The 16,232-nt window shown below is 38.6% G+C and overlaps 2 protein-coding genes across 3 annotated transcripts; one reads left to right on the top strand and one right to left on the bottom strand.

The window, feature by feature from the left end:
• Positions 1-15: 15 nt before the first annotated feature.
• On the bottom strand, positions 16-4,095 carry LOC136240651 (dynein assembly factor with WD repeat domains 1-like). Of its 2 annotated transcripts, XM_066031674.1 has the most exons (15): positions 3,936-4,095; positions 3,786-3,858; positions 3,646-3,737; positions 3,484-3,595; positions 3,311-3,433; positions 3,222-3,261; positions 2,997-3,164; positions 2,839-2,945; positions 2,699-2,786; positions 2,587-2,642; positions 2,219-2,292; positions 469-545; positions 326-418; positions 212-281; positions 16-160 (listed from the first exon to the last, which is right to left on the bottom strand). In XM_066031674.1, the coding sequence occupies exons 1-15, from the start codon at positions 3,973-3,975 to the stop codon at positions 126-128; spliced, it is 1,248 nt and encodes a 415-aa protein (XP_065887746.1). In that variant the 5' UTR covers positions 3,976-4,095; the 3' UTR covers positions 16-125. The 2 variants fall into 2 exon arrangements, with proteins under 2 accessions (XP_065887746.1, XP_065887747.1); XM_066031675.1 differs by lacking the exon at positions 3,484-3,595 and having other exon boundaries at positions 3,311-3,380.
• LOC136240650 (serine/threonine-protein kinase 25-like) lies at positions 4,037-13,117 on the top strand. Its single transcript, XM_066031673.1, has 12 exons — positions 4,037-4,273; positions 4,513-4,610; positions 4,671-4,821; positions 4,870-4,926; positions 4,978-5,086; positions 5,142-5,299; positions 5,354-5,539; positions 5,594-5,745; positions 6,764-7,019; positions 12,654-12,731; positions 12,778-12,911; positions 12,972-13,117. Exons 1-12 carry the CDS (start codon positions 4,256-4,258, stop codon positions 12,976-12,978), a joined length of 1,404 nt encoding a protein of 467 aa, XP_065887745.1. The 5' UTR covers positions 4,037-4,255; the 3' UTR covers positions 12,979-13,117.
• The last annotated feature ends 3,115 nt before the right edge of the window (positions 13,118-16,232 follow it).

Consider the following 16,232-nt stretch of genomic DNA (forward strand, 5'->3'; position numbering starts at 1 on the left):
ACAATATTTACGTAATTACTGCTAAAATATTTATTAAATAAGAAATTAGTTTGTCTTGGATAGTACAAATTTCTGCAGAATTATGTACAGAAGAAGTGATCAGGTAACCGAAACTGCTTCTCAAGTCATCTCCACAATCGACAAGTGTTGTCTTTGCTCCCTAGCGGTAGCCAACACATGTACACAGACAAACATGACATTGATGACCAACCTGTTATTATTGTGTTACCCTCGTAGTTGAAAGAACAACTAAATATCTCATCAGAGTGTCCCTCTAGCACCTGAAATCATCATCAGTATTATAGAGCATCTATTGTGTACATACCTGCAAACAATTGCCATTTGCTACATCCCATAACCGAGCTGTCTTGTCACCACTAGCTGTCAGCAACCGAGAGCCTTGTGGGTTGAATGTAATCTATAGTTATCACCATGGTAACCCATTAGTTGTGTTAGCATAATAGTTACCTTGGAGACATCTCCTTCATGACCCTCTAGTTTAGCTCGACATTTTCTACTTCGTACATCAAACAATTTTCCAGTTCCTAACACAAATACACACCAGACACTGGCTAACACAAATCTGAACTGTTTGTGTACAAAACACGTACCAATGATTTACAGGTCCCCATTAATACAGCTGGGTAGACTACTTCACCAGTTAACACCAGGTCCCCATTAATACAGCTGGGCAAGACTACTTCCCCAGTTAACACCAGGTCCCCATTAATACAGCTGGGTAGACTACTTCACCAGTTAACACCAGGTCACCATTAATACAGCTGGGTAGACTACTTCACCAGTTAACACCAGGTCCCCATTAATACAGCTGGGCAAGACTACTTCCCCAGTTAACACCAGGTCACCATTAATACAGCTGGGTAGACTACTTCACCAGTTAACACCAGGTCCCCATTAATACAGCTAGGCAGACTACTTCACCAGTTAACACCAGGTCCCCATTAATACAGCTGGGTAGACTACTTCCCCAGTTAACACCAGGTCACCATTAATACAGCTAGGTAGACTACTTCACCAGTTAACACCAGGTCACCATTAATACAGCTGGGTAGACTACTTCCCCAGTTAACACCAGGTCCCCCATTAATACAGCTGGGTAGACTGCTTCCCCAGTTAATACCAGGTCCCCATTAATACAGCTGGGTAGACTACTTCCCCAGTTAACACCAGGTCACCATTAATACAGCTGGGTAGACTACTTTCCCAGTTAACACCAGGTCACCATTAATACAGCTGGGTAGACTACTTCCCCAGTTAACACCAGGTCCCCATTAATACAGCTGGGTAGACTGCTTCACCAGGTCCCCATTAATACAACTGGGTAGACAGTTAACACCAGGTCACCATTAATACAGCTGGGTAGACTACTTCACCAGTTAACACCAGGTCACCATTAACACAGCTGGGTAGACTACTTCTCCAGTTAACACCAGGTCACCATTAATACAGCTGGGCAAGACTACTTCCCCAGTTAACACCAGGTCCCCATTAATACAGCTGGGTAGACTACTTCCCCAGTTAACACCAGGTCCCCATTAATACAGCTGGGTAGACTGCTTCCCCAGTTAATACCAGGTCCCCATTAATACAGCTGGGTAGACTACTTCCCCAGTTAACACCAGGTCACCATTAATACAGCTGGGTAGACTACTTTCCCAGTTAACACCAGGTCACCATTAATACAGCTGGGTAGACTACTTCCCCAGTTAACACCAGGTCCCCATTAATACAGCTGGGTAGACTGCTTCACCAGGTCCCCATTAATACAACTGGGTAGACAGTTAACACCAGGTCACCATTAATACAGCTGGGTAGACTACTTCACCAGTTAACACCAGGTCACCATTAACACAGCTGGGTAGACTACTTCTCCAGTTAACACCAGGTCACCATTAATACAGCTGGGCAAGACTACTTCCCCAGTTAACACCAGGTCCCCATTAATACAGCTGGGTAGACTACTTCCCCAGTTAACACCAGGTCCCCATTAATACAGCTAGGTAGACTGCTTCACCAGTTAACACCAGGTCACCATTAATACAGCTGGGTAGACCCCCAGTTAACACCAGGTCCCCAGCTGGGTAAAGGGTCTTGCTCAAGAAAACCAACTAGGCAGAGTAAGCATCAAACCTGGAATCTCGTGATCAACAGATCAGTACTCTACCTACCTACACACATACACACATACAATACACACCATCTGTAGAAGCAGTAGCAAGATGCTGTCCACTATAATCAAACGTCACATCCAACACTTCATCATCATGTGCCCTAACAGAGACAGTTTGAGATGAGACCAGACAAGTTTGTAACAGTTGTAAGGTAATTCCCATACAGATCATCACCTTAATCAATTGGTTATCCTTAATAGGGTTAGGATGGAATGTGACTCTGTAAGCAACACCATCAGGAAATGATCAATGGTGTTTACACTGTGCAATATGGCACTAAGTGATATGGTCTATTCACTATATATCATTTGTCACACACATCATACTATACAAACACTACAGCATGTGCATGCACCCACCACACACTACACACCCAGCCCACAGTTTCACTCACAATAAAGTTTCTATACATTTACCACTCCTAGAGTCCCAGAGACGACATGTTTTATCCTAAATATAAGACACAAACATTACTAGCACCACATGTGCACTATATAGCCAGTCACCATAGATCCTGTGGCTATAATGGATGCATCGTAGTTGTAGACAGCACTTGAAATCTCTTCACGATGACCAATCAGTGTGTAATTACGTCTGTCAGGTTATGTACATGACACACCATAAGGGTGTACATGACAGCACTTACTTTCCAGTCGCCACATCCCATATTGACACGGTATGATCAAATGATCCAGTCAGTAGTGATTCACCAATAGAATTGAAAGATAGGCATATAACTTCAGCAGAATGACCCTAATATATTAATACAATGGTTGTAAAGTGGGGATGTTACTTGGAACATACTGCTAGGGTGGCTACTTCATGTCCACTGTGGACGTCCCATAGTTTTGCCATCGTATCCATGCTGCCTGTAGCAACCAAGGTACTCTGAGGGTTGAAACTTAAGCAAACAATTTCGGCAGTGTGGCCACGAAATGTATGAAAACATTTCCCAGTGTCACTACTCCATAGCTATGCAGTATACACAACATAGCTAAGTCCGTTATGTGATAAAACTATTAGACACACCTTGCAAGTTTTATCAAAAGAACCAGTAGCAATTTTATCACTGGAAATAACACACACATACATCAAATATACCGACACAACACACTCACCCATAAGGGTTGTTGAAGCCAATGGCGTACACTACATTTCGATGGCCTTCTAACGTATGCAGCTCTTCGCCTGACAAGGTATCCCATATTTTACAAGTACGATCGTAACTGCCAGTAATAAAACTAAACACAAAATACATAGCAAATCTTCCAATGTTAGTAGGGTTAGTAACCTGGAGCCAGATTTATTAAATGCTACATTAGTCAGCGGTAAAATGTGAGCACGGAGGACTTTAAATAAGTAGAAATGTTTGTCATCTAGTTGACTTAGTTTCTGTTGCAGCTCTGACAGATGCAAACAATGACATTACATTCATTAACGGGGAAGTGATTACTTTCTATTAACTTCCTAACTTGGTCTGACCGTGCTGGGGTGACCAATGGCTCACGTGTGATGATCTCCTGCAGTATGGCTTCAGTGTCAGAGCTGTAACACATAATTAACGCCACTAAAACGTGCACTGCTTGCACTTACTTTGGTTTTAAGTCTAGCAGGTCGATGGTCCTGGATTTTAATGCGCCTGATTGCTCGTACTCCAGCGTAATGCCTGTAAACATGGTGGGCAGTAAATAGAAATCAACATATAAAACACCTAAATCACTTATCGTACTCCATCTAGCTTACCTGGAGGATAGTAGCGGAGCAGAAACCTCCTCAGCTTCATTGTTAAGTCATAAAATAACTTCCTGACTTGCCGACCACATTTGGCCACCCAGGTGGGCGTGTCCCTTATATATTAAATGCTACAAATATGGCGCACAAGATGTTTTAAATTTGGTGATGTGAATTCTCGTAGTGACTCTCACGGGTAGTGTAGCGTACTGCGTGTTGTATAAGTTAATTGACTAGTAAAGTAGTTAGGTAGATAGAGTAAGTTAACTGAAATATCTCCATCTTTTAAAGAAGAGTGAGAATAATTCTCGGATGAATCGTTTCATATTGTAATGGCATCGCCAACTAATGTGAGTTTGTGTGTGTACAAGTATTGTTCATGTGTTAGCATAATCCTTACCGTACAAGAAGTCTAGCATCAATGGAGTATTGTTCAGTAACAGGCTCTGCTGAATGTGTGTATTGGCTTCGGTGTTGGCCCTGATTGTATAACGAATCGTTTTGTGCTGTAGTGTTCAGTTGTATGTAGCCTGATGTCTCAATTAACATTCTATTTATTGCCGGGCTGTGAAATTCCTTCTTTACATAGGCTACCAACCCACCGAGTGACTCTTGTAGCGACCCGGAAGTGCTCTTCACCAAGCTAGAAAAAATAGGGAAAGGCAACTTCGGTGAAGTCTTCAAAGGGTGTGTTACTTCCTGGGTATGTGTGTGACCAGCTAGTGACACATGTTGTGCTGTGTACAGCATTGACAACAGAACACAGAAAGTGGTAGCCATTAAAATTATTGACTTGGAAGAAGCTGAGGATGAAATTGAAGACATTCAACAAGAGATAACAGTTTTGTCACAATGCAATAGTCCACACGTCACTAAATATTTTGGCTCATATCTAAAGGTACAAGTCAGTTAGTAAGTATACCCTTGTATACCAGCTGTCCGGCAGGGTACTAAACTATGGATTATTATGGAATATCTTGGAGGAGGATCTGCGCTAGATTTAGTAAGATTTGTATCACGACTACAAGGTGTAATATATCATGATGTTTGTTAGCTGAAGCCTGGCAGTTTAGAAGAACACTATATTGCGACCATTTTGAGAGAAATCTTGAAAGGATTAGAATACCTTCATTCAGAAAGAAAACTGCACAGGGACATTAAAGGTAATGAAATTTATAGACAATTGATAAAGTTATCGCTGGTATTATGTTCCGTTAGCGGCTAATGTGTTACTGTCTGAGGCAGGAGATGTGAAGCTGGCAGATTTTGGAGTTGCCGGTCAGCTCACTGATACAATGAACAGAAGAAACACATTTGTAGGAACGCCATTTTGGATGGCACCTGAAGTTATCAAACAGTCAGCGTATGATACTAAAGTAAAGTCTCTGTCAGTTATGTTGGTTGTTGGTGAATTGGTGTCATGTTTCTAGGCTGACATCTGGTCTCTAGGGATTACTGCTATTGAACTAGCTAAGAATGAGCCACCGTATGCTGACCTTCATCCAATGAGAGTACTATTCCTTATACCTAAAAACCCTCCTCCTGAGCTAATTGGAGAATATTCCAAGCCTTTTAAGGAATTTGTGGCAGCTTGCCTAAATAAAGACCCTACACATGTATGTTACTAACTTTAGCCTTGTCAATTTTTTATCCTTAATTTCCCAACTCAGCGACCTACAGCTAAAGAACTATTAAAACACCGATTTATTCGCAGTGCAAGGAAGACGTCCTATCTTACAGAGCTTATAGAGAAGCATAAAAGATGGAAGGCAGCTGGAGGAGACGGAAGTGATTCAGGCTCAGATGAAGATGTCTCTCCGGAGTAAGTGTTGTGTAAGGGTTAGTCTCATATTAGGATTAGTGGAACCAGAAAGAGGGCACCTTGGGAAATCTTAATAATCAGGCACTGACTAACACACACTGCATGCACCCATTGTGTACACGCACCCACACACACTGCATGCACCCATTGTGTACACGCACGCACGCACACACAGAGTGCACACTCTAAACTACACACGTGATACACAGACATTTCTACACACCTACACATGATCAACCTCCTATGTTGAGTCTACAAGTTACCTGAGTAATTACAAGTACTAGTAAATTCTCATCAGCTAGTAACATTCACAGGAGCATTTAATCCTCCATCCTGTCCTATCACAACAATAATTCATCATGGTGACAATTGTATAATAACTGCTGTCATGGTCCTTGGTGACAATTACACTAGGAGTTGTGTCACATAGACAACAAAATATTCAAAGAAGTGACCATATCACATTGTGAGCTCATGAGTTCAGGGAAAGGAAATTCATAAGCCAACAATAGCAGTGTATTCATTGACAATTAACACCTTTCCCAGACCATGTCAAGGAAAAGGTCAACACCTGAGTATCACTACCAAGTATTAGAATATGTGTGAATTAGTAGTGTATCTATGTGTGTCCCAGAACCCTCACACACCTTTCAGCCACCCCACCCCAACACAACACATGATTTTCCTAGCTAAGAAGCAAGTATTATCCATATTTGTTGTGAATGTGACAAAGAGATTTGTTATCAACACATCATGTTTGACTACACAGTAACACATGTTCTAATGTGCTAATTGTACACTATGTATATGCTTCTTGTTTTACCAGCCACCCCAACATATTGGTGGTTTTACTAGCTAAGAAATAACCTTGTAAACATTTTACCCAAAACGTTGGTACCAGTTCTGGTCACACAACATGTCTTCTGACGTGACCTTATCTGGTAGCGGCATTTTTAAGTGATATGTGTCTAACATAATAGGAGAAATTGTGTTGACATTGTAATGGTTCAACCCACAGGGCTGATAAAGAATTAGAGGATACTAATGGTGATGATGGGTGGCGTTTTGATGGAACTGTTAGACACCTTCCCCAAGGAGTGGTCCTTGAGGAAAATGGCCCTGTCCCTGATGATAAAATGCCATTACCAACATCTGTAGCAGAATCAACAGAACAGCCATCAAGATCTACCCCTGCCGCTCCTTCATCACCAAAAACCATCCCTTCTCATCAAGATCAACAGCAGCAGCAACAAAATAATCACATCGATCAACAGGTGAAGTGTTGTGTGTGGTTGTGTATGTACATTGTCAATATTTATAAATAGTGGTGTAATATTTGTAAATAGTGGTCTAATATTTATAGTGATGTAATATTTATTTTAAATAGTGGTGCCAATTGTGTTGGTATTTACATGTCCCACTGGTGGCTTACTATCACTCGACTCAGTCATATATTCATCTTAGCTTCAAATAAGCACATCTTATTAGCCAGGTGACAAAAGTACCATTTTAGATGGAGTATGTTGAGTAAATATTTGACATGTGTGAATGTTAAAGTTAAGTTGGCAAGATGCAGACAAATTGATTTCTGACGTTGTTAAATCAATAATCAAAGGCTCAGATGATAACAGATATAATAATAACATGTAAGGTTCAACTTGTTACTCACACAGATTATGTGCACTTGATCATAATCAGAACTTAAAGTCATGTAGTGACATAGCTACACCAGTCAGCGCTCTCTTTGCCTTGACATCAGGAAATCTTCTGGCATGACAGGCGCTTATGAATATAATGCATTTAACACTGTCCACGCGGCACTACAGGTTAACTGTAGTAAATGCTCGCAGCAAATCCATACAAGATAAATAAGTGCCACATGTTTAAATAATCTAACATCTAAAAATAGACTCGTAAATTACAAGTTACTGTATCCAAATTTAAAAAATTGAGATATATTTGCCTAATATGGATGATTTGTTGCATCGAAATGATGGTAGTATTGATGGTAGTATTGATGGTAGTATTGATGTTTAGCCTTGGTACACCTCTGAAAGTGCGGAAACTCATAGCAGTAGTGCAATACACTAACTATGCTTTCTCAACTTCTTTGTAATGAAACTTATAACACTTTTTGTGTATTTGTTAATAGCTTCTCAACTAGTAAGAGTTCTGTTGAAGCACTATACTGGGAAGGGAAAATAGGCAATAAGTGTTTTCCATTCTGAACTGTAAATGATGTCCTTATATTGAAGAAAGCCATGACACTGCTTGGTGGGAACAGAATCAGCAATATACAACATTGAATCACTACCAATTCCAATTGTTTAACAAGTTAGATTTCTTTACAACACGTTGGTATTCCGTCCAGTCATCTATTGAATTCAAAAACCGTAATTGAATTATATTGCTATAGTATTTTGTGTATTCAGTGAAGAATGATACCATCTTATTATTATTCATGCTATTTCACCATACAGTATGGTAGTACTGTATAGTAGGGATCTCGAAGGTTTGATGAATAAATATTGTACATTAACCAACCTCACAAACACGTTGGTAGCATTGTAACAAGTTGCTACAATTTTGTTTATTGGAATTTTTTACTGGCTGACTAACTGCTGAATAATGCCTTCAGACAAGCATAACTCAATAACAGTGAAGGCTATGGGCTTGATTTTTATTTTTTTTTTGTTAGCTGTTGCTGGTATACTGCTATGCATCCATCATAGATGTTTTCGGTTCTCTCCTCCTTTGTGTACCATTATTCTTTTTGCTGTCGGTAACATAACAATGGCTTCAAGCTGCAGACTAAAATGAAACCCAACAGTAATTCTGGTGCTCTCCATGTGTCAGGCTAAACATAGTCAAAAGCTACAAGGAACAGCTGCATTGTTTATTACTAGGATCAAAGGTTTTATAGTACATTTGTAGCTTCGTACATCCAGAGGGCTTTATTTGAGAGAAGCAAACTCACCCCTTCCCCTTGACAATCTCCTTGAATTTTCTGTACGCATCAGGAACAACATTTTTTAATGTGTTGGATGCAATCTGAGTTGCAAAAATTTTCTGGAGAGGTATAGCACTCATCCCTCACTATCTGCCTTGTTTAAGCACTCACACAGGCTAAAAGCCAGCTGTGGGCACACATCTGGCTTTCTGAGATTATTTTCCAAAAAATCTGTGTATGTACATATGAATGTTTCTTTGGCTGTCCACACCCACACTTGTGTGGCAAAGAAGCTTTATGGTAAAAGCAGCCAGTGTGAGGGTCTATAGACTAGTGCTGAAACGAATAGCAATTTACTATTTGAATAGTTGTGAACAAAACGGCCGATCATTCGATTATTCTTTAAGCATGAATAAATACTGATGTCTTTGTTGGGCAGTAAGGTAAAGCCTGAGAGCTATTTCTACCTCTTCTAAAGTGGAATTTTTGGTATCAATGCCACTTTGTTCACAATCTAGGTTAGCTTTATTCATCTGATCATAGCTAACTACAGTGCTAAAGAATATTCTAATAGCATGTTAATAAATCGATTAATGTCATGTCAACCAGATAGTTGAATATCCGAATAATCATTTCAACACTACTATAGACCCTGAATTAAACCTATATACAGGTTAGTTGTACTCTGAAGTGTATACTTTGTTTTAGTTCAAGATACAAACGAACCTGGTTTCTCAATGAACAGCTTTCCTAGCAGGCTGTGTGGGTGTTATAATGACAACGACAGCGCGAGTTCTGTAGATTGCCTGAAAATTTCATTTAAAGAGGGTGTGTCCCTTTTATCAAACACGAACAAAAGGTGGAGAGCAGTAGAGAATTTAACACTATAAAAACTATTAAGGAGATAGTTCTGAGCTTAGTTTGTGGTTTGAGTGGTTTGTTTGAGTTTCATTTCTTTAGCAACAATAAAGCGGTAAATAATGAATTATAGAATTACATACTTACATTATCGAAAGTGCTTCAATGCTTACTGCAAAGGTATTGATAATATTAACTGGGCACCTTGTTTTTAGACGTAAACCTGTTATTGTTTCATTTTAACCCCACAGCTGGCTACGGTAATTGATTGGAGAAGTGTGTGTGTGTGTGTGTGTGTGTGTGTGTGTGTGTGTGTGTGTGTGTGTGTGTGTGTGTGTGTGTGTGTGTGTGTGTGTGTGTGTGTGTGTGTGTGTGTGTGTGTGTGTGTGTGTGTGTGTGTGTGTGTGTGTGTGTGTGTGTGTGTGTGTGTGTGTGTGTGTGTGTGTGTGTGATATAGTGTAGTGTGTGTGTTTGTTTGTGTCAAGAACAGCCTGTGTGTGTGAAATAAAGGCCTTGTAAACATTGTATTACATTACTAAGCTTTATGCCGAGGCTGTATTTCAAAATGAGTTAAAGAACATGTTGTGACCAACTTTCCTGATGGGCTATATGGGCATAATACAACTGGAAATAAAAAACACCGGTATGTTCCCCTGCAGTCACTTAAAGTGCATAGCTCAGAAGTGTTTACATCATACTGAGAGCATACCATTTCTTAGGGTCCCAGAAATAACTAGAGAAAGGGGAGTGTCCCGTACTTACGTGAACAAAAATGAATGGCAGCCTCAACAATTTGCATGAGAAAGCATGATAGACACACTATAAATAGTTGAGAAGATACTTTTGTGGTTTACAGTAATAGTGCTGGACATCATAACTTTCCAAAAACACAAAATGCTATATAACTTGATCGGCCACTGCGCATGGTTGTAAACAAAGTGCTGTAGTTTTCAAAGTGTTTATCCTATGGCTATCCAATAAACGTCATTTTACTCCTGACATAATGAAGATTAAAATGACACCTAGGGATTTACCTTACAACGAATTGATGAGGACCAAAACATGCCTAGAAAATCAATTCTAGTTTTAAGCACGTTTACATACCTTTAGAAAATGATTTGTGACTCGTTGCTATTGACTTCAAATAACCCTTAGCCGATTCGCCTGTCAATGGTGAGTAAGGCCATATACAGCTCATGCGATCCAAATGTTAATTAACATGAGCATGGGATGTGGCGTTGCAATCAAATCAGTTGCCTTTCTTCATCACTTTATAACAAGTAAGCAACTATTGTATTTAGCCTTCCCTTAGTAACCCAATGAATAAGCTTTCCTTTGATATCTAGTTTTAGGCTAATAGAGTTAGGAAGACCAAGTAACCTGGCTATATAGCTAAGCCTGTTTGGTATAAACACATATTCCAAAAAAAGTTATGTGTGGCTTTAAAGGTTAAGGTTTTAGAAAAATTAACTTTTGATATTGAAAAATCTGATTCTGTAGATATTTTGTACATGTTTCATTATATCTGTATACCAAGTGTCACTACTATTGGCTAAGCTTTTTGTTATCCTTTAATTCACAATAACATTGAAATAAAAGATGATTTCAGAAATCTGCTTCAGTAGAAAGTTAGAGTTATCACAGTACTCCTTTCCTACCAAAATTCAGGTTTGTAGCTTTTACCTACATGTAGAAAAAGTAAAGAATGTACAACAGTGAATGTAATAGGTTATTACATCATTGCGGGAAAAGTTCATGTTAGTATGGCTTCAACTTCCCCATCTGTATAACCACAAGGGTTGTATGCACCACCTGTCCAAATTTCATTAACATTGACCAAACCCACGTAAAGTTATGACATCACAAACATAAAAAACAACTTTCGGAAACTTATAATGTCCAGCACTATAGTGTTGCACCGATATTCAGTTGAGTTATCAGTATCAGCCAATATTAGCTAATTTTACAAGTATCATTATTGGTTACGAAGTGGAAATAATTTGCCAAAACCCACAATCAATCATTAATGATGGAAATGAACAGGTGAAAGTAAAGAAAGTGGTGATTGCAGCAGTAAGTAATATTTGCTGTCACTGTTTTATAGCTGTTCAGGTTTATTTGTTTGCAAAAATATGGCTGCAAGGCTATAGCAGGCTGTGTATATTTGTCAGCCTCCCACGCAATTAGTTGATCACTCTTCACAAAGGGTCTGGAATCCCACTAAAAACACTGTTTGATATAACTACTTTCCATAAAAGGGGTTAGTGACAAAATTGTACCAAACATTGTAAAAATTTCTGCCCACACAATTAACATGGTCGAACCCATTTAGCTACGGTACTGCTTAAATACAACGTTGTCTCACAACAGTGCAAGCAAGTAAAAAGCTTGCTAATTAAAAGGCGTAGCACTCGTTTTGCTTACAATTACTGGTACCACGCCATTTAATTAGCAAATTACTGGTACCACGCCATTTAATTAGCAAGTTTTTTAATCACTTGTACTCTAACAAGATAACGTTGCATTTGAGTGGTACCGTAGTATTAACTGCATGGGCACCTGGTGTTTAGAAGTAGTTGTATTACACTTATAAAGTTGGTAATATTCATGAGTACAACACAGTCCGAACAACTATAGTTATGTTTTATCAAGTAAGGTTACAGGCAAGAAACCATTTCCTATCGCAGGTAGCTGACATTAAACTGTGTTGAAATTTTAAGCATTGAGTATGTACACTCACTGGAATCCCAGACATTTGGCTTTTTACAAAATACACCATAAATTTGTATGTTGAGTTGGTTGACCACAAATACAAGCTTGTTTGCAGCTATTTGTCATTTCATACTGACATCACAAGATGTATAGCATAATATGCTACTGACCTGGTGCCCACCAATTTTCTTGTTTCTTCACATCATCCAGGGAATCACTATTTTATATCCATGTATATGAGTGTAAAGTTGAAAATTTTCTCTATTACAAAACTGCGAGGTGTGAAGTTAATGAGTGTAATAATGTATGGGGCAAGTGTACTGATAGTCAATATTCTGAACGAGGGGTCCTAATATAAAGTTGTCACTTGCTGTTTGTTCCATTTTAGCCGGTAGAGAGCAATCCGGTGGAAATTAAAAAGAAGTCAGTGAAACTGAACAGAATAATAACACCATTATTAGAACAGGTCTGTTATTAGAATAAGATGTATTACCTTTTAAGGCTATTTATAGCTTCTTGAACAAGTCAGTGAAGAAAAGAACAAAGAATCATTAGGAGAATTAGCCAAAGCCTTTCACCAAGCAGAAGACGCCTGTCCTGGGATATCCGACTTGTTAATAACCCGTGTCATTGAACAACTAAGAAAGTTAGTTCTATAATAATCTGTTGATAGTTGTTATTATTGTTGTTGTTGTTGTTGTTCTAGGTTGTAGCTTTAGTGTGGCTTGTCAAGCCGTACACATTTGATGGACCATCAACAACACACACAAACTACTCACTCATTCACCTCATAGTGTAATAACTATTATATGTGCCTTGTGCATTTTTACAAATTAATGTGTTCACTTGAAATTGCCAGCACATGTTGAGTACGTTGTTAGGTGAGATGTGTACTTTCACATAGAAATACACACACAGCTAATGTTTAACATTTCACATAGAAATACACACACAGCTAATGTTTAACATTTCTTCAAGAGGTTTAGCAACTAAATTTAAGGTGAGGGAGCTAAGCAGGGTGGTAACTGGTTGATCAAGTTTTAAAGCTAACTCTGTATGTGGAACACAATGTTATCTAGGGGGTTGGGGGTATGCCCCACAGGCCATCTGGGAATGAATTCTTACCAATTCTGGTGCTCTATTAGAGTATTTGACTGTTTTGTATCTGACTACTCTATTAGAATATAGACGCCTATTGACTTTAAATTAATGTGGAGGGGGTAATATCCTCCGTCCCCACATGCAAAAATAGAAAATGGTATGGCTACGTGAGACTTCTAAATAGCCCCGAACTGTTGCTACACCTATGTAACAGGTCATTGTTACAATACTTACCAACTATACAACAAAAACAATCAGTGATGGCTATAAGCAGCCATGGGATGAATGAACTAGAAACACAATTTGAAACAACCAGCCATCTTTACAAGCTATTAAAATACTGAGTAATGCAAACCAATCTTAGTGTGGGGAGCATGTATTAAACTGTTTGTGGGTGCCTTACTGTCTGGGTTGCTTATTAAGGTGTATTAAGCTTAACTGCTTAATGTAACCTTAATAAACACAAGGATGCCATCTTTAAGAAGGCAAACAATACTGAGTACACTAGCGCTCCTTAAACAGGACTTGTATCATTGTAACACATCAGGAGTCAATTAAATAATTATCTTATATGTGAGACCTATACCTGTCTGGGCAAATATTGATGAATTATAAAGTATCCAGCAGTGAGCAGCTAGATTTGTTACATCAGATTATGACTATTCAAGCAGCTGCTTGCAAGTATACTAAACTGACTTAACTGGTGCAGTTTAGAGGAAAGAAGACACATCAGCAGACTTGTTATGATTTATAAATTGTTGCAAGGGTCTTTACTGTACTTGATCTGCCACAAGAAATCACCTGCCCCCACTTAACACCATCACCAGAGGACATGACTAGAACTGACATGCACAAATTTAGTTTCTTCCCAGCTACTGTTAAGCTATGGAACAGTTTACCAGTCTGTACTGCTCTAATGGATTGTCATTGTGCAGTAAATGCTAATTTCCAATTATTTACTGATTAATTGGTACATCGCTAATATGTACACAGGTGTAGTTATAGCATAGTTTTGTTGTTATCACTGTTGCAGTATAGATGCAATTGCATCTTATATGTATGCATGGGCAATGAAAAGATGGAAAGAGAAAGGAGAATGGCTAATCTTTTCTTAAAATTACTGAGAGGGGCTTTTAGTGTAAGATTTAACCTAAAAGCTGCTAAAAATCAAAATACTCTAATAGAACAGTCAACTACTGTAGTAGAACATCCATCATGAAATTATGTTTTTCAAGAAGTTACCAGTGTGTCACACACTGGTAACTTCTTGAAAAACACTGTCTCCTTGACCTGTGCACTGCTATCTTACCATTGCTCCAAACATCCTGCCATATACCAATCACTTTCTGAGAATAGCTTTTATCAAAATGTTTAATAATTATAGTGAGTATTTTCAGTTGTTGCTACAAACCTGATGCTTGGGTCGACATGCTTGAGTAAAACAGTGAATTTCTTAGCATGTATAAAGTTAACAAGGGTTTAGCATCTGTTTGTTTTTGCTTTATCAGTACCAAAGTTTCATGATGCATTTATCTGATGAATCTCCCTATATTAATTGTTACTAATAAAATTTAAGAGTTTGCACTCCCAAACTTCTTGAAGCTCAACTTTTCAAATGATACTGCAGCTTACTACTGCAGCATTTACGCTGTCAGAGTGCCCAGGTTACAAGGAGTTAGTTGGTGAGATAAGTGGTGACTGTGTAGGCTAATAAGTAGGGCTGGGCGGTTTCTCGGTATTATAGTAATACCGCGGTATTGCAATGAAACGATATCTGTATCGCGTAGATTTCGGTGAAACGATAATATCACGATATCGATATTATTACGATTTTTAGTGTTTGTGACAGCTTATTAAGCCCTTAAGGTTGTTATAATGCATCTCACGTGATACTACTGCAAACAAGGACCTAGTACTATCTAGTCAATTTTTTTTACAAAGATCGAGATACTCTAATAGAACAGTCAGCTAGGATCGAGATACACTAATAAAGCAGTCAGCTACTCTAATATAGCAGTCATCTTTAATAACCGCGATAAATAGTAATATCGTGATATATTTCTGCACGATATATCGTGAAGCGAAACTCCAATACCGCCCAGCCCTACTAATATGTGTATATCATGTACCAACTTAGGATTTTAAGGTACAGAGGAGAATTAATTATCCAAAAGCTAATATGGGAGGGGGTGCTTGTATAACTGTAAAATCAAACAACCTATACAAAACTTTGTTCAATTACTCTAATAGAACATACACTTGTTGACAAAGTACTCTAATAGAACAGTCATGTTGGGGTTTGTATAATTGACAACTTAGTTAACTAATCATCAGGTAATCGACTCTCCAGTGACATAACAAGTCAAATCCAATGTTGTGAATACACACACACAGACATACACAGATACACTATACAAGCACTTGTCAAGAATTCAGTACTCAGATAGAGTATAGTTCAACATACAATATTGTTTATACTCATAATTCACTCAGACAGTGTGTGAACTTTTACTGGAAACTGTTTCAGTTGGCTGACACATCTATGTAGCCTCTGCAGCAGTGTACTCAGCCCCACCCTCTCTGCAGGCTCCTATACAACAGTCATACAATGACCACACCGACCTGTTATGATAACACCTACCCATGAGGTAGTTGACTAGTGTTTAGGCCTGAGTCAAATCTGCTCATAATTTTGACCAAAATGTTTCAGGAACTCAAAATTCTCACCTATTATTCTCTTCAGTGTTCCCATTATGCCTGGATTATGCTTCTACATTAGCAACATGTCTTACAATTATCTTGGAGAAATTTACTGTTATTATTATCAAGTACTGTGCAGCAATCAATACAGATTATAACACACAGT

This window comes from Dysidea avara, chromosome 12, assembly GCF_963678975.1.
Source record: "Dysidea avara chromosome 12, odDysAvar1.4, whole genome shotgun sequence".
In the NCBI taxonomy this organism is placed as follows: Eukaryota; Metazoa; Porifera; class Demospongiae; order Dictyoceratida; family Dysideidae; genus Dysidea; species Dysidea avara.

Coding starts and splice junctions, on each gene's coding strand:
- LOC136240651 (XM_066031674.1), bottom strand. CDS start 3,975: ATGAAGCTGAGGAGGTTTCTGCTCCGCTACTATCCTCCAG. Junction 3,262..3,310: donor GGCTTCAACAACCCTTATGG/GTGAGTGTGTTG, acceptor TGTTATTTCCAG/TGATAAAATTGCTACTGGTT. Junction 419..468: donor ATGAAGGAGATGTCTCCAAG/GTAACTATTATG, acceptor TGATAACTATAG/ATTACATTCAACCCACAAGG.
- LOC136240650 (XM_066031673.1), top strand. Junction 4,611..4,670: donor TTCGGTGAAGTCTTCAAAGG/GTGTGTTACTTC, acceptor TGCTGTGTACAG/CATTGACAACAGAACACAGA. Junction 4,927..4,977: donor GAGGATCTGCGCTAGATTTA/GTAAGATTTGTA, acceptor GATGTTTGTTAG/CTGAAGCCTGGCAGTTTAGA.